At 41.1% G+C, this 22343-nt stretch overlaps 1 protein-coding gene across 3 annotated transcripts in view; it reads right to left on the bottom strand.

The window, feature by feature from the left end:
- Nucleotides 1–4042: 4042 nt before the first annotated feature.
- DERA (deoxyribose-phosphate aldolase) overlaps nucleotides 4043–22343 on the bottom strand; it is a 56675-nt gene continuing 38374 nt past the window's right edge. For all 3 annotated transcript variants that reach the window (XM_075160022.1, XM_075160013.1, XM_075160050.1), the window contains 3 exons: nucleotides 12130–12242; nucleotides 8269–8418; nucleotides 4043–6522 (listed from right to left, as the gene is read on the bottom strand). In XM_075160022.1, the coding sequence (XP_075016123.1) occupies nucleotides 6466–6522; nucleotides 8269–8418; nucleotides 12130–12242 (320 nt within the window). In that variant the 3' untranslated portion in view covers nucleotides 4043–6465. The remainder of the gene's footprint in view (nucleotides 6523–8268; nucleotides 8419–12129; nucleotides 12243–22343) is intronic.

Raw genomic sequence — 22343 nt, 5'->3', positions numbered from 1 at the left:
CAGCAGAAGAGACCCGGGATGACACTGTTTTACAGAGTGGCACCGGTATTTTTACGAGTACTTGCCATCTGCAAGGATGGGTGTGGTCTGGCTGCCATGTGGGGAAAAATATGTGTGTGTGTAGATGTTCCCCACTCTGCTGTCATCAAACACTGAAATAGCCTGTTTAAAAGAGCTGAAGAAACTAGAATGAAGTCCCCAGTACCTAGATGTATGGTTAGAGGGGCATTACTGGATGATGTGATCCTACCAGATTGCAGGGTTTATTGTTTTACAACATTAGAGGACTCGTCAACCCTGAAGGGACTAAGGGAGGGAGGATGGAGAGGATGAAACCACCTGGATGTGCAGCACTGCAGGTTTAAAGCTCCAAGTCCCAGGGCTCGGCGCACACAGTGCATCTGTTTAACATCCTTGCTGCTTCTGGGCTTCACCCTGAGAATTGCTCCAGCACACAGAGCATCCCCCCTGCGCTCGCATTAGGCTTCTCTTAACATTCAGAGGGAAACAACAAAAGTTCCCCTTTTCCTTTACAGCTCTTTCACTTTCCGCCTAATGAAGGTGGAATATAAAATGTTGAAGGAAAAAGCAGTTTTTCCCCTACAGTAGAATTTCCTTCTCAGTTATTTTTAATCTGACATCTGTTTTAACATACACTCACACACTACATTTATTTTAATTTTTTCCCTCCCTTGTGTTTTATTATTTACCTCCTGTTCCAAAGAGATCACAAAAGATTACACTTCTGTGAAGCAATAACAGTGGTGGTGATGATCTCTCTTACTTCTCACAACTTCTCTTTTTTCCCCTCTCTTTTTCCTTTATCTACATCTTCCTGTCACTGTCCTCCCAGAGGCCTTGTTACAGTCGCTATCAGATGGGGTGATGGCATTCACGGGTTTTTTTGGAATTGGACAGATTTGTGCTAACTAGGACACAAAGCACTTCTTGTTGAGACCCCGGATAGTCGTTCTTTGCTCTGGTTCAATTCATGCCTTTAAATAAGTTAGAGCAAGAAATCACACTCGGGGTCATGTGCCTGTACCTTGAAGAAAGGTGCCTGTACCTTGAGGAAAGCCTAAGACTCTGCTGAATGCAGCAGAAAGCAGCCAAAGCTGAGACGTGCCAGCCTTCAGCCAGACTTCTGACATGATGCCGGCTGAATGTTTCATTTCCCCTGGAAATGAAGATAACATCCTTAATCAACTTACAGGTAATTAAATTAAATCATGGAGAATACGCATTCTCCAGCTTCTCCTCAGAAGCTGGTTGCACAGGTCTGAGCATTAGGGTGGGGGAAAAAAAAAAGTTCTTGATGGACCAGTAATCACTACAGACAGTTTTAGCACCATCCACCCCCAGGGCAACCTCTCAGACAGTAGGAGCACAGGCTGGCTCCTGCAGCCGGCAGGCACGATGGTGAGCCTTGGCAGGCTCCTCCATCAGCCCACTTGCTCTCCAGGTTGTGACAGTGGCGGGGACCCCAAACCCGCGGGATTATCAAACCAGCCTGGTCGCTGGCCTCGGCCCAGGTGTAGGAAGTGAACAGGCCGGCTGGTTTGCTTGTTCGCTTGTTTGTTACGACTAGTAAATAGGTGAGAACTTATGTAAGTCTTTGAATAAAAACAGAGCTCGTGCTATTATTGAAATGGAAAAATCAGCTTATAAAACTTTCCCTTGTTTTCCTGGGCAAGCCATCATCCATTTTGGTGTCTTGTTTTATACAACACTGTACTGTATAGAGATGATGCTAATCTCCACCAGCTGAGCCTGCAAAGCTCCTTCCTCTACTCCTCCCATAGAGAAAGCAAGACTTGAAAAAACAAGTGTAGTCAATTCCAGTATGGCTTCCTCAGTTTGTTAACATTCTTTAAAAAATCCTTTGTTTTCATCTCAGCTAAGGAAGCAATTCTAAATTGATGCTTTATAATTCAGTGTTTTCAAAGACTCCCTGTGATCTCGGAGATCTGAAACTGTTATGCCTCAAGAAAGCTTTGCTTCCAGAAGACCACATTTTCTGCAATTTCCAAGAATTAGCAATCCACAAGATGTCCCCAGTGCTCAAAACAGAGCCACTTAAAATCACTAGACTCATTAGGAATGGCTAGAGCGTCTTGTTGGCATTCCTTCATTGCATCAATGTTAAATTTAATTAAAGGATATTAAAACAACTTTGTCACACTTTCTCTTGGTAAGTGGTTACTGTAGGTCCTCACAGAAGGGGAAGAATCTGTAAATTGTCTAGAACAGAGGAAAGGTCTCTATCGCTAGTTGGGACCTGATAGTCGCCCATCACTTGCTTACTCTTGCTTTTAGGGAGTGCAAGGACTGCAACCTTTCTTGATGCTTCTAAGTCTTACTACCTCTTAATTTAGCACAGTTCCGGCTTTCTGGGATTTTAATAAAAATGGTCAATGAGTAATTTTACCTATGGTATCTTTGCATGTTAAGAATACTCTTATCGTTGATTGCCCTATTAAATAAGGACTGACCAGATGGACAATTCTCTGTCTTTCTCTCCTGGGCAGGTTACATCTAATTAAAGGCAGCTCCCTCCTTCTACTCTTACCGCACACTATGCATATCATCCAGATGTCAGCACTGGTAATTTCAGCAAAAGCTCACCAAGATTTGGATTAAACTTGCTGTTATTGTTTTGTGTTTCCCCCCCCAGGGGAGGCAGGGAGCCAAAGTTCCAACTGAGAAAAATAAAATTAAAAGTAGATCAGTTTTTTCTGTCTCAGTAGCATGTGCTATGGTATATAATGTATGTTCCCTGCTTCACAAAGGAAATGAAAGAATGAACTTATATGAGTGATGAAATAAAGATATCAAAGTATTACTTGCCCCAGCTGATATGTACACTTCGCATATAATTACTATTTAATATCTTTGTTTCCTACAAACCAGAAAAAAGCTTACCCTCTCTCCCAATTCCCTCTTCTTGTAAATAAGCTGATGCAGAAACTTCTAGATTTGCAGTTTCTACTTGACTTTCTTCTTGAATTTATTCTCTTCTTTGCAAAGTAATGTGGTCTACAAAATGAAGCTATTTAAAATCCTAAATGAATAAGTGTTATAAAAATAATAAATTAGTATACAAGGCTGCCTTGCACAAAACATATGCCATATTCTGAAATATATTTAGACGGGAGTGCATAATTGCCTGTTCCTTTTCTAATGGCCTGAAGCACAGCGCTAAATCTGAACTTTCCCCAAAGTCTATGCAGCAACGGAGCGCCGCCCCCTCCCCGGTTCCCGGCTGAGTTCAGGTCCCCATCACCTTTCACGTGCTGTCTGCAGGAGCGACAACCAGCTGCAGCAGCCTCGATGAATCTCAACTGCCCCCTGACCACGGGAACTAAATAGCAGCAAAGAGCCGTCAGCGTTGGGAAAGATGGAAGAGAGGGCAGTGGAAACGCTGGTCAGGGCGAAGGGCAGCAAGCCCGGGAGACCACACTGTGAGCGCTGCCAGTTCCCCGTGGGCGGGGGTGTAGGTCCTGCCACGCCAGCCTCCGACCTGAGCTCAAAACACATCTTAGTCCCCGTGTTTGGCTCTCTCACAGGCTCAGTACTGCAATAAGCTCAGTGACGCTTCTGGCCCTGCCCAGCCTCCCCCCACCCGCAGCAGGGCCCCAGGAGCCCCACATCAGCTCAGACCATGGCCCTCAGCACCTCCCTGAGCTACGCTGCAGGAGTGCTGGTCTCCAGCCCTGCCTCCGCGATGCACCTCGGACCTGCGCTGTTGGTAGCCGTCTCCTTGATGGGCCCCTTGGACGTGCCTTGTCATAAGTCTCCAGCCCGGTCCCCTGCTGCTCCTGATGGGACCCCCAGCCCCGGTTCTTCCCCGCACATCGTCTACGGCTGTCAACAGACCGATACCTGCTGGTAGAGCAGCTTCTATAGGAGGAGTGAAAGACGAGAGGGGTCCACAGACAATATGAATACAACTCACCCGAGTCACAGAGAAGTTAGCAAAGACAAAGACAACCAGTCACTCTGTAACACTGAGCCTTCTGATTATTCCTCGAAAAAAAACCACTCCAAAACCAGAATCATCTTTATTTGAATGTGTTTACTGTTTTCTGTTACTTTTACATTTTTTCTTTTTTCCCCCCAAAATTACAGGTTTCAACAGAAAAAATGTTTAAATTACTTTCCAATCCAGCTTCTCCCAAAACGCTGGTTGGCTTGGAGTTGCACAGTATTCCAATCCAGCTTCTCCCAAAACACTGGTTGGCTTGGAGTTGCACAGTATTTCACGTCGGTGTGTTTGTAATGTTCGTGGAAAAGGGAAGCGGCTACCTTCCACTTTTCAGGAAGCCAAACCTCTCCCTCCACAAATGGGGCCTGTTCCCTCTGAAGCAACATAACCAGCAGCAGCCCATGTGCACATCAAAACGAAGGGGGGGCTGTCAACAGATATATAAACAATTCCTCCTGGCAATTTCATTAATCGACACGTAGCTCCCATGGAAACAGTGAGGTTGTTCTCAGAGGTACTCACGTTAAATAGCTAGGTGGCAAAGTTGGACCTTCATTAATTTTAAGGAATTACACAGAGTCCTTCACCTAGAAACTAAAGCATCTCCAAAAAATAGCTTTTATCTTTGCCCTAAATGTCCAAAAGACAACCAACAACAACAAAGTGTACTTTGCAAGCGAGGTGAATCTTTTCTGTTATGGAAGTATTGAAATACACTCTAACATTTATACAGCTAGAGCTGAGCAGCAGCAAAATCCAGTGTGCGGTTGCTGGGAGGACATGGCAGAGGGTCAACCTGGCAAGCACCTGGTGGGAGCTGAGTTCATATAATGGGCTCTGTATTTCGGAAAGCTCAGCAGCAGAATTTTCCTCTAAATACGCAAACAGGCACTGGATTTTTCCTTCAAGAAACTGGCAGTGAAATCAGAAGGAAAACCCATGGCAAAAAAGGCCACTTTCCAGGAAAACAAATGTGTGAAAATACAGTCACAGCTCAGCCTCATTTTCTGTGTTGAGACCTAAACCAGAAAAAGGCTGAGAGCCTTGGATGAACTATTTCCTGGGAAATTAAGGCCTATTTTTAGTGCTGAGCACTGCATATAGGATTTTGCTTTCTGTATATATTGTTTCTCTGATTTTTTTTTCCCTATTCAGCTTTCCTTCTGTCCAAGGTGTTTCGCAGAGCACTAGTGATTCAGGTGGTATAACCAGATAAATAACTGCGTTATTATCTTTATGAAACACAGATCTCTTTGTAATAAATGTACCTTGTAGCTTGATTTACAGCAAAATCCTCCTCCTCTTACTTCCCTGATGAGACCTACTTAAGTCAGTGAGACTAGTCATGATGATAAGATAATTAAGTTTTTAGTACAACTCTGGTTAGTGAGCAGAATGCAGTTCTGAAATAATGAATCTACTAGCTCCAGTCTGATATTCAAAAGGTGTTGACGATTTTGGTATTATTCTTAATGTGCTCTGAGAAAAGTACTTTTTACATTAAAGCTGTAAACCTCGTATAGGACACAATTCAAATCACCTTTTAAATTAAAGAATTGCTTTTAGAATGGGAAAAGTTGAAGTTCAGCCAGCATAGCAGTGACACCTGCAAACTGACAGTCAACCCCCCCTACGTTAAAATGGAAAGATTTGCATGAATGTGTTTTAAAATGACAGGAGACAGGAATGGGAGCTTCTAAGCAAGTTAGACTAAAATTTTAAGAGTGAAATGCCTAAAAATAGGCCCCTGAATGCATAGTTAGGCACCTATATAGAGGCTGCTTGATTTTCAGTTGTTCTGATCACCCAGAGCTCCCATTAACTTCAGGAGCAACTGTGGATACTCAGCTGTTCTAGAAATCAAGCCACCTTTATTCAAGGGTCTAAATATGGATGTCTGTGCCCAAGTTTGGGGGAAAAATAAAAAAAAAGAAGTTTTTTTTGCTACAGAGGCATTTTATAAAAGAAAGTAATAGGCAAGTTTCATTTTCTCAGGTTACAATGCTTGAAACTGAATCAACATAACAATTAATAGTGCAACACATCTGTGGCAGAAGATTTTGTCTGAGATGAATGGAAAGCTATTCCAAGATCTGTAGCTCTTAATTAGCAATCTGAAACATTCCATAGATATTTCATATTCTGTGACTGCAAAGTGTTACCAGGCCACCTAAATCTTTTTCATAGTATTTCAGTGTTGCCATTAATAAGCTTTTCAGGCTGGTCTGAGGAAGGCTTTGCAAGATTAACTTTGCAAATCTGTAAGTATTAACTATTTAACTATTTCAGAATTACCATTTTTTCTGCTTTTGGATCAAGTACAACCAGCAGACTTGAGCATATTTTTAAATACTATAAAATATGAAGAAGGGAGAATTAGGCCTTTAATTCTATCGTATGCACTTGGTTGTCAGAAGACTTCTGAATGCTGTTTGCTTAAAGACCTCTTTTGTAAAAGTAATCCTGAGTTGATTTTGTGTCTAGGCCATTGCCAGATCATGCTGAAGTGCATAAGAGCCAGTCACATGATAGAAAATCTGCAAGAAAAAAAAAAAATTACGATGGAATTATATATGTCTATAAATCTGAAAGTGTCAAGGAAGTAACAAATTAAAGGCATGCCAGATGAAGATGATGGATATTTGTTAGTGTGTGTGTGTGTATGTATGCGTGCATAAAATATGATGTAATATACCTCTATATACTTTTTTATAGGATCTGAACTAAGGGCTCTTGCTGCTTTACTTGGAAAAAAGCAAAGATACTTGTTGCTTTTAACCAAGCTTTCAAAAAGAGCCAGGTAGAAGACAATGCTTTACTCTCACTGTAATCTGATTTTGACAATTTCAGTATTATTTTGTGATATTCAAAGTATCCAAAATTGCTTATGCTTTTACATAGCTCATTTCGAACTATTCTTTTAACTGTACTGTCTTGGGGGTGGGGGAGCATTCTCCTCATTTTCTATGCTTGTTTTTTTTTTTTTTTAAATACCTGTTTCTTTTATTGAATATAACGATTAGGACTTTTTATCTTCCATGTTTTTACATGGCACAGTATAGCAGAGCTTTGGTCATGACTGAGGCATTTGTGCAATCCCTTAAGATTGCCACCTTTAAGAAATCAGAACAAATCGTGCAACACAATCACTGGCTGTGTTGTAAGAATCAGCTGCGATGGAAGTGGCAACAAGAAAGCTTATGCTGCTTTGTCATAACCAGGGACGTGATTTTAGGTCAAGAGTGAGGCAGAGGCAGTCTGGCAATGAAGCAAGCCAGTATTATTTTCATTGCAGGAGTGAGCCAGGGGTTTTCAACAGTCATGAATATTCACCTGACATCTCTCAGCTGTTCTATACTTCTTAAGACATGTCAGTATTTCCATTGCCAGGAAAGGTGGGGAAAGGGAGCAGACTGATGCTTTTTTCCTTCCCCAAATCCCCTATATCTCATGTTCTCCCACCAGCAGCAACAGCACAAGGACTCTCAAACTTTTTTCTTGGTTAAAGCCAGTATCACCTCATCTCCTGGGTTTAACGAACATGGGAGCGAGGTTCAGCAGCCCTAATGGTTTAGTAGTTCCTATGACACTACACTGTTCTCATATGCTGTATCCTTCGGGGTTGATACCCTACGCCAGTGAGGAAGGTCGTGGGTAGATAGGTTAGAACCCTTCTTCCCACAGGGAGCTACATACTGCCACTGCACCTCATACACTATTTGCCTGCCAGGAAACACAGCCACCAGCTTGCACAAAAATAAAAGCAATTAGAAGAACGAGGCTTTGTAGGAGGCGATTGCTTTTCCTCCCCAGGAAATAATCAATATGTAAAAACTTCTCTATCAGCAGTACCATACGTAGGATGAGAGGTGACTTTCTCCACAGCATGGAAATATATTGCGAACAGTTGCAGCACAGTGACACAAAGGGTCTGCGAGACATTTTGAGGGTCAGCTGAACGGGCGACAGCTAGGAGTGCAGGGGATTGCACTACCATGCATTTGCAAAAGACTCCGTGTATATACAAACTGAGCCTCTTTGCTCCCTGCATTGCAAACCTGGCCCAGGCTGCTGGAATATCAATGTCTCAGATGTGTGTAATGACAGGCCAAATTTAAAGAAATACTGGGCTGGAAGCAAACCTGTCGTTAATAATGAATTAGATGTATGTTCTATTATCTTTTAAACAGCACCAAAAAGCATATTCTGCAAAAACAGTAAGCCAGCACATTTAGAAAGATTACTTTTTCTCTCCATCAAGCTGAAAATTGTTAACAACTAACCTGTTTCTCAATGTCTTCCAGCAAAGTACTGGCACCCAGGCGAAAGAGCTCTGGTGTTAGCCATTCCACTCCCAGTTCCTCCTTCACCAGCATAAGCCAAGTAATAGCTTCTTTTGCCGTCCGAATGCCCCCAGCAGGTTTAAATCCAACCTTTATATAGAAAAAAGAAGTGCAATACAAATTTTCACTCATCAGCAACCCTAGAAGAGCAATCAGCATTTGTACACCTGCAGTCTCAAAGTGCCTGTGGTGTATGTAACAACTCTACTTGGTAGGTATCTGACTGCAAACGGTATAAGCCCTGGACTTAGTGCTGAGAGCTATCAAGGCTCAGCCATCACCGCGAAGGATAACATTTTCATCCCAAGGGACAGCAACTGAGGGAGTAATACTTTTGACCCCAGTGCACTTTCTCAGAAGCTAGCTTTGAGGTCTAATGAGAGTACTTTGCCCATAGCACATATTAAGCCAAGGCATTTAGGCAGGACCTGGGATATCTGCGTATCACCTACTGTTCACGTTGCAATCTAATTCCAAATATATAACAACAAATATACGTGCAATAACATAACACTAAAGATGCTGAAATAAAGCATGTGAGGCAGCTGAATGTGGAGAGCTGTGAGAGATGGTTGTACTTTATAAAAAGCCTGTGCACCACAGTTATACATGATTGGGCTGTACATTCAAACCTATCAGAGGTTTAATTTTCACTAACATTTTCCAAATGAGAATTAAATTAGGTCTGTCTTTTCCAAAAATTGAAAGTTTTGTGCTTCACAGGAACTGCAAAACTTCTCTCCCAACACATGCTGGATATGCTTTCAGCCACTTGATGTGAGATACATGTCATATTTGGTCAGGTGAACTGCCATGTATGTAGAGGGACACACACCAAGAAAAACCTATCTTTGAGGTGAAGCATGTCTTGAATCCCATGATAAACCCGCTGTGCAGAGACAGCACTGAGGTGACTTGGCATGCATCCCTAACACCAATGTTTTGGTTACGTGCCATTTAAATGCATCTCATTCTGAGACAGAGCTTGTGACATGCAGCTATCAAATCCCTCGTCAAAAATTTTGTCCCCTGCATTAGCCAAAATGTTGGCGTGCAGCAGCTTACTAAACTCTTGAAAAACAAAGAGAATTAGGAAAAAGTGTTTCTGCATCAAAAAAAAAATTAAATCTGAACAATCTGTACAGTAGCACACAGCGATTCTTTCTACATTTCCCTCTGCCATAAACCTCTACCTTGGGTACTCCTTCCTGTCAGCCTCCTTCTGCAAGAATTATCGTTCTGATTTCTGTATATACATTCCTGAAACCTCACTGCATTGAGGATTTCTTTGTACCTTATGGATATAATAGTGGAATCAAAAATATCTGTTTTCAAATGTGTTTGGTTATTTTTTTTTATAGTGATTTCAGGACAAACAAACACAGAATAAATCCTTCTCTCACACTGAAGCATTGTGATAACAGCCAATCTTATTTCCAATAAGATTATAAAGAACAATAACAGGAAAAGCTTGATAAATCCAAAACACGAAGACTGTGTTTTTGTGGATGAATGGATGGATGCGTGAGTATATGCATACATCTGTTAACATTAGATTTCCAAAAGGAATTTAAACCACAGCAACTGGAAAAGCATCTTCTAGACAATAAATTAAAATACTGAGAATGTGTTTTCCCTCAGGAAGAGAAATTCTAATGAAATTCAAATTTACACTTCTTCCTAGAAATATTACAGCTCTTTGAGATAATCTGTGGTAAAAACAAGTAAAATAGAGTTAATAAGAGAATTGAAAACACCACGCAGAATTCCTTCCCCTTTTAGCAAATTCTGAAAGCTCTTTTCTTCACAAAAAAGCTGACAAAGACAAGCCTGTCCTCTCCTCCATTTACCAGCTTTCCAAACGGCACATCTGACTGCCATAAAAACCCAAAAAGGAAGGGGTGTTGGAATTTAATTCAAGAGCAGTACAAAGTCCAGTTACCACTCTCCTGCTGTTTCACAGCATTTCATTATTTTGCTTAATAAGTTCATCTCCTCAAGAATTTTCTCTTCACCTTATATTATTAAAAGTAATAAGTTTTTCTGGATTGGGGGTTTTCCCAACAGAAAAACCAATTTATGTATGTCCTTCAATAATGACAGGAAAAGATTATTTCCCATTATATTGCACACTTTTCATATCACCACCACAGCTTATCATTCAATAAATGTTACTCTGCAACTTGTTCCTTTCCTCGAAGAAGTTTAATTTCTGTATTAACCTGTTTTTCCCAGCCAACGCCTTGCTAGAAAGCATCCCTACAGCAGCAAAATTAGTTTGTTAAAGAAACCATTTAGAAATCTCTTGTCACTGATAATATTGTCTTCAGTTAATAAAAGCACATAAAGTCAGTTTACATCTAATTCACTGACACACGCATGCACACAGACATAAGCACTCATGCTTAATAACACATTTTATACCACAAATGCATTCTTTCAAAACAGAAGGTGAATTCAACATTTATATCCAATTATAGGTACAAAGCTGTGTTAATGCAGCAGAGCCCAACCTCTGGCACACAGCTCATGTAAACAGCGCCGGTGCTGAGGTGAGTCACCCGGCCCCAGGGATCTGCCTCAGGTTGGCAGCAGTGACGATGCTCCGATGCTCCAGCAGAAGCAAGACTATCAGAGCTGCTCGAGTTGTTGTGTGGCAGAGAGAGATGCAGGCTGGGGAAGGGAGAAGTGCAGACAGCCCAGAGATCCACGCTGGCCTCATCTAGACAACTACGGAGAGCAGATGGACACACGTCTAACCTGCTGTCATGTGCTCCTCAAGCTCCAACAGCCCCTGAAGCCATCTCAGCCCCTATCCCACTGCTCATCCCATGTCCTAACATCATACCTTGAAAGGTCACCTTCAGAAGGGACAGAAGGGTGAGCTGGAGAGGATGGAAGGGTGACCCAGAAATGGGGAGAGGGTCTTAGCTGGAGATATTGTTTCCTTCCCTGAGGCTGCAGGTGAGGACAAAGCCCACTGCTGAACACCAGCACCAGATCTAACTGGCAGCCCCCCCTTGCCGGTGGATAAAGGAGGTGAGAGGTGGCTTAAGCCTTCCTGGATAACCTCCTCTTTTCTCACCGCTTCAGCGCAAGGATGGATGCACGGATAGTTCATCACTGGCTCTGCCATATGCTCCCCCTTGCTCCTTGCCTCCACTGACCTCACTTGACAGTAACCTGGCGGATAAATGTTGTGTACCAGGACAAAATGTTCTGCCAGCCCCTGTCCCTCCCTCCTTCCATCCCAGACAACAGGATCCAACTGGATCTGCCTTCTTGTCCCCTTGGAAAACTCCTCTGGCAAGGGAGCAAAGAGCGGAATTTATCCCTTGGGTTGTCAGAACAAAGTCAGAAAATACAGTTGTGTACGCTGGACAGACTCTCGATGGCTATAAATTTGTAAAGCTCCACTGAGGTTTATGGGAGTATGCCAGTCACTGTCAGTTTGAGATTTGCCCTGTTATTAATGGAGATGATCATTTAAATACCTTAAATGGTGAAACAAAACTCAAACCCAAATGCAGCAGTAGATGCATCAAGATTGCATGAGCTTTTAGGGAATGAAGTGACAGTTATTCGAGGGATAAGTGCCACCTTTTGGTTTTTTTTTAAAGTGTACAAATATTAGCAAATCGAATTAGGAATACAAGAGAGAAGACCCATTACCTATTGCTCATATAGCTGTGGAAGTTCATATATGTGGATTTATATGTTCTGCATTTTGAAACTATTACAGTCTTATTTCCTTCTGAGTGAGCCTGTTTGGTTAATTTTTATACAGGTAGCGAGAATTACCTTGTTGCCAGTTTGCCAGTAGAATTCTCTAATGGCTCGCATCATGACTACTCCGACTGGAAAGGTCGCGTTTTCCACCTCCTTTCCTGTAGATGTCTTTATAAAATCAGAACCTGAAAGGAAGTAAAAAGCTTTATGGTAGTTTTAGAACAAGAGCCACTCTGCACATACATAGTTCACACCCTCCAGAGATGTCCTCATGCTTCACAGCAATTATGAAGCATTCCTTTACACGTACATTCCTGTGGTGCCGCTGCTAACCTTGCTCTGGTCGAGGCTAGAGCAGGAGGATGATACCCATCCGGTTTCAGAGCAAGTCAGACATCCCAGCGGCTAAATGAACATCCCAGCTCTTAATTCTTTGCTCTAGCTATCAGACCAACAATCTCTTCAGGACAGTCCAATATAACACATGTTCCTGTACAGACACTCAATATATGTGTATATATACATTAATAGGAATGTCTCTGATTAACCACAACAATGGAAATTATTTCCTCCAAACAAATTTTGCATATAAATCAACATTTTAGTATTTCCACAAGGATCTTTCTGAATAGAAACAATTTTCATCAGTTTTTTTAATTTAACTTTGCATCTATTTAGTCTGACATTTGACAGTCTAGTATTGTATCTCCCACAGCTCTTTAAAGTGAAAGAAAGCCCACGTGTATTTACAAAACCAGCTGTGTAATACTGTAAACAGGGGAAAAACTCCCTTCTTATGCATTTTGCAATTGTAACATTGCAGATTACTACACTTAAAGCCATTGTCTGATGTAATGCAGTAACAAGGTCAAAACACCTGTGTTATTTAAAAAAAGAGAGTTAGCCTTGGCTTGTTTTTTTCTAGTTTCTCACTTGTGAACAATATTCTCCACTGCCTGTCCTGAATACTTGTGTACTGTTCTTGAGCATTCTTGCTGTTCTGGGTTGGCTTAAAGGGAATCCTGCAGCACAATACAACAAAAAGCTAAGAAACTAATAAAAAAATTTGCCTTGCAGTGTATGATCCTGCATTGACACAATACAATGACAAAACTTCTTTAATTGCATTAGGGCACACTTCATCTCTGGGAACCTACTTCTTAGAAAAGGTGTACTGTGGGATCATTAATTATCAAAGATAATCGGGAGAAGAGGGATAATTCAAACATGGCATAGTAGTGCATCATCCACTCGAGTCAATTGGAACTGCATCTGCTTCCACTTCAAATTTGGCTTAGGGTCCATTTTGTCTCTTATTTGAACGATGATGCCTCTACAACATCCCCTAGAGTAAGCAAGGAAAATTTCACTACTGGCTCAAACCGAAGAGTTGCCTAGACTACATTTTGACGTGTGCTGCAGCACACTCCAGAGACCCGTCTTCCTGATGACACAGCTGATTGGCACACACCTAGGTCTCAGCCTGATGGGAAGTTAAGACAAAGCCAGGCATGTTTCTGTGTCCTGTGATTTAAACATAATCAAACGGTATCACTAACACTGTGTCTTGTAAGACCACAGTTTTCTCTGTAGGCTTCCTGTCTAGGCACTAACTCAGCCCATTGGTGATTAAATTGCACCCTCCTATGACAATTCTCATTCTAAAGAGAAACAGTTATTTGCGAAAAAAGTTCTAACTCCAGAGAAAGTGCAATGTGCAAAAGAAGCAATTAATAGTTGATTGAGCTTTGCAAAGAACAGAGCACATAGGAGAGACAACTGAGTTACATATTTCAGAGCTACTCCCTTCCAGAGAGACACTACGGACATCTGATAGTCACATTAAAACGAGTAACAGTGGAAGTGAAACTTCAACATCGCCAAATTATATTTTTAATTTCCCTTTCAAAATGTAGCACTTAAAGTCCTTCAGTGCAATACTTTTCATTTTTTCTCGTATAAGGTAAGTCAAAGCTTTTATAAGTCTTATAATTACAAGTCTCTATGGTACAGTTTCATTAAAAACTTTCATTAAACAACAGCTGCCCTTGTATATGGTCTTCTAATCAATTTGGTCAAACAGAATGACTTCTAATCAGCTGTTGATAAAAATAGAAGATGAAATTTTAATTCTAATAGATTAACCACAAACTCAAGATAGTCTTCAAAATCCATCTAGCTCTATTCTCCAGTGGATTTAACGACTATTCAGCAACTCATTACTAAATAGAACAAGATGAACATTTTCCAGTTCATTAAAGAAATGTACTATGTATTTTTGCATTGTCCTCATGATTCGTTACAGGGAGTCTTAATTACAAGATAATGGATAATGGTTATTAAATGCAGACTCCAGTAATGAAGCTCTATTCATTTGCGAGCCTCAGAGACTGCAAAGAGGGGAAAATAAAATTACTAGCTTCAAAAGATTAACGGATCAAATTATTATTCAATTTTGAAAATCTCATTCAGACTTCATAGAAACAAGAAGAGATTAAAAACTAGTATTAGTACAAAAGTAGTGCATTTATATATTTATTTTTAAATAATATCTTAAGGCTATTACCAGAATAATCAGCTTTAGATGTGATTATTAGACAAACATACAGCCAATTTAGTAGCATCCTCTAACAATGAAAACAATACATTTTTATTTCCTGAACAAATTCTATTTATGACACAAGAGCTTGCCAGCAGGATTGCAGGCAGACAGAAGATGCACGCTAGCAGAGCATGCCACAATGGAAGGTGCTATTAACTTTTAGATTTCAGGAATGAAAAGGGGGATTTAAAAAACAACCACTGCTGTAAAAAGCACCTCATTAAGTAGACTTTATGCCAACCTTGTAATAATAAGGGAGTTTCACCAAGTCTATTACTTATTCAAGTTTTCAAAAACAAGTCTAAGGAATGAAGTTCAGCAGGAGTTTCATCTGGAAATTTAGGTGATGATTTAGAAACTGAGTTTTATCACCCATCTTCTCATCTTCCTATGGATGTATACACTCAAAAAATCAAGGCTAATGTTAAAATACATGCTGGATGGCTTTCCCCTTCCTTAGGGAAGGTTACATGATTCAATGAAACATTAAATCAAAGACTTAAAAAAATGAGTTCTTCGGGGTAGATTTCTAGGCCCAGTGAGCCTGGAAAAGGCCACACTTTCTACTCTTCTCCAATGTGTAACCACAACAGTACACTGCTTTTCAAGGCAGCGAGTCATGTAAGACTCATTGAACCAGTAAAGGGTGGAGACATCAAAGCCTTTCTGAAACACAGCAGCATTACACGCCTGTTTCAGGTGGGCTTGCTGCCAACTTAGTAACCCACCTGCGTGTGATACATGACAGCACCACAGCCTGGCAAGCACAAACTGCATCAGTTTACTTTAACCAGAGATGGAAATCTGAATAAACCTTAAGAAAAGCGAACAGTGCTGCAGCCTCTGTTTGAGAGGCTCTCTCCAGTCGAGAGCAACCGAGCTCTCAGTGCCGTTGGGAGCCAGACCATTTGGGCTGCAGTCACACGCCTTGTGAAATCAGGTAGAGTATTTTAAGATATTAAATCCCCCCTTTCCTTGTGCTCTCACTCCCCATACATACACAACCCTCAGCCACTGCACTCTACCACTCAAAATAAGCCAGCTGAATGTGCACACGCTAAAAAGAAAATCAGTGTCTTCATAGCATGTCGCCCGAGTCTATACCTAGAGGTCAAGATGAAGTCCATCACGTTATTCTATTCTAGATACTCACACAGCCTTATTTATGCTAGCACCTGAGCAGAGGTGTAGAGCTGAGGTATACAGAAGCTGAGTGACTTGCCCAAGGCCCCTTGGTAAGCATTTGGCAGGGCAGGGATTGAACACCCTGATCTCCTGAAGGCCAGAAGAGCTGCCATGACTGGCCTGCCCTACTGCTATCCCCTACGTCACCTCGAAACGCTACAAAGCTTCCCAGTCCACCTAACACTGAAGCAGAGCATAAGAAATGGAGAATCTTATTTAGATGACAGTGTCCAGGAAACACGCTCTGGTTCCATAATTAAGCAATAAGGAATAATAAGCAGTACAGCAATTGTGGAGTAATCACAACCTTTTGGTTGTGAAGTGCTTCAAATGCCCTTGGGGATTGATTATCTCCTGATAACTACAGACTCCGTGTTGTTGCCTTACTCTTAATAAAGAACAAAGATGCATCTGGCAATTTTAAACAATAGTTTAGAGAGAGATGCTTGCAGAGGGACAATTATGCCATGCTACTTTGTAAGTACTTACAATGCAACTCAGATATAACAATATGCGGCAACATAGGGTGAACACATACCTTTCCAAGACTTCTAGGACTGGTGGCAAAAAGAGGCATGCTGCTGAGGGGACCTGCAAAAGCCCCTGCTTTTTGTGCTGACAAGATAGCAATGATAAAATAGTACATTATCAAATGTGCATAAAGTCCCATTAGCAAGTCATCTTTCTATTTTATGAGTACCTAAAATAAGGATCTTAAGATTCACGCATAATTAGCCTGACTAGGGGCGACCAGGTTATCAACCCTCTGAAAATAAGAGGCAGGGCAAGAAATAAAAGGCTAATGTAGTAGCTAATTCGTGTCAGTTGAGTCATTGTAATTGTACACTTTCATGTCCTTATCCTACTCCAGTGGCAAGATAAAATACAGTTCCTGCTAGCTTAACTTTGCTGTTGAGGAGGAGAAGAGGATACGAAGCTGTGACAACTCACTTCAGCAGCAGTAGCTCACCAAGTAGCTTTAACTCCATCACACATGGGTACATTGCCAGACCACTTGGTTAGGTGCCTATGCATGTTTTCACATGCCTGTGTCTAAGCTACCATTTTGAAAAATGCTAGCTTACAACTTGGTCTTTTGCGAACTGCCTATTTTTTGCAATTCTTTTTGGAAAAGTGCCTGCACGGAGGGGAGAAAAAAAAATCACATCATAGGGCTCCATGTTTAATGTCTGTTTACAAATAAGACAACATTTCTAATGACGCATCCTATCATCCCAGCTCGGTTTTCAAGACTCAGAATGGATGCTTCCTCTCTTGTACACCACCTCCAGCAATAGGCGTTCTGCAGGCCAAATGATGCCCTTAGGAACACTTACACATGCACACGAAGGGACAAAATATTAAGTCCATACTCATGCAAAATTCCCTGTAGATGATGTCTGAAAGAATTCAGCATTGCTGAATTATGCATAGCTCGCTAATGCACTATTATAGTGTCTACCACAGGTCTCCATAGAATACTATTACTAAATTAGTATTAGTTTCTTGTGTGTTCATTTAAAATGTGTTTCTTTAGAAGGTTCAACAGAAAGATCCATACCACCTTCTGTTTGCTTGGCTATATAGTATGGGCTCTTGCTATTTTTAGAGCATTCCTTCTAATCCAATCCCTGTTTAGTAGTGAAAGAGAAGACAAATAATTGACATGTGCTCCAGGCTCAAAGGCCACAGCTGGAATCCCTGTCAATGGTGGCTCTTGGCTTTAGGCTTCAAACCACACTAAAGCGCAGGACGAAACATGCTCCCAGTCCCCTCCCATACTGCCAGGCAGAAGCCGTATTGGGAGATGCCAGGAGCAGTTATGTGCTGCTGGAACAGCCATTCCTCTTCCTCTCCAAAGAGGAAGCAGCAGGATATCCTCCCAAGAGGGACTAATGGGACCACAAGGAAGCTTAAGGAATCCCTGTATTGTTATCTGCTTGTTAAATTTCGTGTTTCTTTACTGAGATCTCATTTTTCTTCTTTAAAACTGTGTACCATCTATTACACTCAAGGGCTTTACAGTGTATGACCTATATTAACCTTATTTCATTTTGCAGATGGCATTACTGGAACTGGTTAAGCAGTTTGCCTAATGACACATGACGAGCCAAAGGTAGAAAGAAGAAATAAATCAATGCATCCCAACACCTAATCCTAACCTTGCTATAATCACTGAGAAAAAATACATCTTTCCTCTCAGTTTATCCACTCGCAATGCTGTTTTTCTTTACAAACTATTCTGTGGGCTATTTTTTGCCACGCTCCTTCTGATTTTGAGCAAGACACAAAATACAAGAGACATCAGTGCAAATCTCCTCTCTACTCTAGCATAGGCTCAGCTTGAGAGGGCACTCCAGTGCACCCAGGGCAGGAGGCAGTGCTGGTGGCACAGCTCTGGCTCCAGGTGCCCGAACCTATCGCCTCCTCCGGCACGATACCCAGGACAAAACAGAAGCAGGGAGTTGTGGTGCATTTTATCCAGTGGAGAGAAGAGCGAGCAGGGTGAAAGGAGTAGCAGAAGTGGTATGTGGAGATAGAAGCAAGTCGGTTTCCATTAGCTTTAAGATGTGGCTGTTCCATCAGCTACCAAAATACCTGAAGAGTAAGGGGAAAGAGAGTAGAAGAACCACAAACAACTGAAAAAAGCATGGATAGCGTGCTAGTGGTGAGAGTAGCCGCAGCACCTGCATAAAATCTAGTGCAAGTGCTCTGCGGCATGCATGGAGGCACAGAGCAGCAGATCTGCTCCCTCTCATTGCCACCACCACCATGATCTCCACAATTACATAGCGGCTACCTACAAAAAAGGCAGACACATCTTTCAACACCTCGTTCCAACTCTTTGCGGCAAAGATAGAGATGGCTGAACTCTGCAGATCGCCCTAATGTCCAAACGTCATCATTTGCACAAAAAAAGCTAAGGGTTACAAAATAACACATTGTCTCTGTATAGGGATATGGATGTGGCCAGGGGCTGAGAGGGAGATGGTGACTTTCCCTGCTTTGGCAGAGTGCTAGTGTCCCACTTACAGCAGCTAAAGGTATGCTGGGTGTTTGAGAAGGAACCATGACATTCATTCTCATCCCTTTACCAGTAACGCACAGGTTGCTGCTAAAACAAGTTATTGCTCCTTTATGGAACAACATAAAGGTTGGCCTCTCCTTTCAGATTAGATGCAGGCACTCAGGTTCTCAGCACTGAGCCATGTGTTCCTGCTGGGCTGAGTGAAAAAGCAAAATGCTGTGGGAGAAATTAGACTTGATTTGAAAATCTCACCCATTAAGCTTCCTTTACAAACACTGAATTGCATTACATCATTTACTTGTTCACACTTAAACTAATCTAAGCAATGATAAACTATCCTAAAATGTGATATAATTAAAACAGCACTGATCTAGGTCAGGCTTTTTCCCTCTTGGCATTCTTGGTTTTTGGATCAATACATCTCAGTCTCTCAAAATGTTGTCCAGTACATGACATATTACAGACTGAGGCTAAAACCCTGATATATCTACCAGTAACAGCACTGCAATTTGGAAGAAAATAATAAATATGCATGACTGCTTAGAAACACAGCACTACATGGCATATTGCATACCATGTTTTAGCAACCACATTTAGCTTTGTGCTTTTTAATGTTGATAGCAACTTTGAAACAAATATGTTAACATGAAAACTCAGGTATGCTTACGTATTGCCTATTAGCTTGTAACAAAATTACTCAAATTGAAGGAATAGCTGTTTAAAATCCATTTGGAAATACTCCACACTGAACAAAGCAAGTAGAAAATCATTCTACTTTATCAAGAAGGTGCTATGAATTTTAAAGATTTTTTTAAAAAACCATACATAATACAGCCAAAATCATGACACTTCAATGTCATTTTGAGTGTTTTTAACACCTCATGATAAAAGCAGTTTAAGATTCTGTTCTGACTCTAATGCACAAAAAGGCAGGATTGATTTTTGAGATTTAAAAGTCATGTCTTAATGCCACAGTCAGAATCTGTCCAGCATCCAGCCTCTTTGTCATGCAGAGGACAAACAGCCAGCATCAGCCCTGCTTCCACACTGTTCCCTACACATAAAAAGGCAGCTGGCACAGGTGGAGGCTTCAGCACTGGGGGGATTTCCAGTATCAAAGGCATTTCCCAAGAGCTCTTTGTGGCCAACGTAAAGCTTTTGGCTTCTCCTGGAAAAAAATTATAAGGTGCCAGATCTCACCAGACTCATCTGTGATGGGTTTGCTTCCTCCTGGCTTTTACAAATCAGGTAGAATAGGTTACTTAGGGGCCTGCATAGAGGGCTGAATATTCCACTTCCAGTAATCATGCGATTACTAGGAAAATGTTAGGCACTTTTAGTTTGATTTTTATGATACTTGAAAGTCTTCAATATAATCAACTTACAAGCACATAGGTTCTATCATGGACTTTCTGGGTGCAGGTATCGGGCATTCTCATGATGCAACAAATATCCAAAGGGTAACACCCTGGAAGGCCTTACCTACACGTAAGGCAGCACAGTAAAATGGCAAGCTACGGTTGTTTTTAAAAGGTACCGATCTTACTTGCAGCTCCTGCTTCCCAGAAGTTTTTGCCCCTCAGAGCGTTTCCTTCTTCTTTCCCCAACTTGATAATTTGACATCTGGCTAAACTGCAAAAGCCCAGGTGTGTAGGCTGCAATGTGGGTGAGAACTTCCAGGTACTGACAGATGTTTTCTCCACTGTTAGTAGGGTTGTTTTACAAGGTTTCTAGCTCTTCAGGTAGCCTGAATACCAAAAAGCCTGCCAGTCCCCTTCAATAAAAAAACAACCAAAACCCCTGACTGTGCAGCCACATTCCAGGCAGGAGGCACCTCTCTGCTGGGGGTCGGGGAAAGACACACTTCTGGATTTTTAAGAAATCTTTTTTCCCCCCACTGTATTATTAATGATGCTTACATGGCAAAACTAACAATTTTATTTCAAAGGGTTGCTGTATGAAGGTGTGTTGCTGATAATTTCAGTCAGACTTTTCTGGCATAACAATCTACTGAGCACTACTTTAAAAAATGAAGGAAATAAAAAAGACCCTTAAGCGCCGTCAGAAATAGGCAGCCACTCATAAAAAGGTATTTAATATGCCGGGGCATTGTTTCTCCACCTCCATTTGTCAGCAGCCTGTGTGCTGATCTGTTCACGGACTGCAATCATGGTGAGCATCTCAAACCAAAAGTACCAACAATCTGATCAAACAACTGCCTGGGTTTTGGTTAAAAATAATTGAAACTGATATAGAAATGCACATTTCGTTAGTCCACTGGCAAAATGAAGATGATATTTCAATCTTCAAATCTACATTTTATATATAGGTTTTATATTTTTAAAAACCTACACTAAATATATATTATAATTTTGTACTTTGGCATTCCACTCTCTTTACTGAAATACTGTGAATGAAAGAAATCGAGTATCAATTGTGTTAGATGTATATATATCCTCATAGGTATTTAGTGGCAAGTTATTAAATGTCACTATTCATTGAGACAGTACATTTTATGTCTTTCTTACAGAAAAAAAAAAATCTATCTAAAGTTTGTAGCTCTGCATGGCAATATTTCAGAGCCTCGCTTTGGTATCAATGGCTTCTTCATCCACATTTATATGTTCAGAAATAGAAGTGGTCAAGCAAAACACTACCTGTGTTTTACCACATTGTCACTTGCCAAACTGCAGCGGTAGTGGTGGTGTCACCATCACACCAGGAAGCACAACTGCCTGGTCTATACCTTTCCTTCTGTAATCCCAAGCTTCTGACATAAATAGCAAAAAGTTGCAATACTGTCTCTCCATTTGAGCTTGGTCCTAAGCATGCTCTGTTTAGGTCATACAGAGCATAACAGTAAGCAAAGCTACCCAAGGCTGCACCCCAAAGAAACAGATATTTGATGTGAACAGACAGACCCTAACCCGATAAAAGTAAAGCCTTGCAAGATCCACACTTCTGTCTATGACTTCTAACAATATCTAAATTGGTATTAATATTTTCTGTAGTGACTCCAATTATTCAGTGTCAGGAGTGGGATCATGAGACATACTACCATGTTTTGTGTTTCATACATAATCTGAAAGAAAACTATGGAAGTTTAAACACGATCTGGGGTTTTTTTGTTTTTAATAGCGGTCACTTTTAATTTAAGTAAATCTTGATCATGCCATGAGACTAAAAATCAGGAAGTTTAAAAACCTGTCACTTGGCTCTTCCCCATCCTGATAGCAATGCGTACATTTCAATAAAGCAGCTGTTTTTCACAGATACTGAATCACAGCTGAAGTTACGAGGAATTACGTGTTCAGCATTTCTCTATATCAAATCACATACAAAGTTATCCAATAAGTATTTAGATTGGAAAACACTGATCTGAAGTGGAGTCTAGTAACACTGGTCTGAAGTTGCATATCCCTTATTTATCAACTAAGCACAGTATTCACTCTGCTAGAGGTCTTCTGTAGA

Source organism: Calonectris borealis, chromosome 1 (assembly GCF_964195595.1).
Source record: "Calonectris borealis chromosome 1, bCalBor7.hap1.2, whole genome shotgun sequence".
Taxonomy (NCBI): Eukaryota; Metazoa; Chordata; class Aves; order Procellariiformes; family Procellariidae; genus Calonectris; species Calonectris borealis.
Note: the sequence above shows the minus strand (reverse complement) of the source record. Positions and strands in the feature narration are given on the sequence as shown.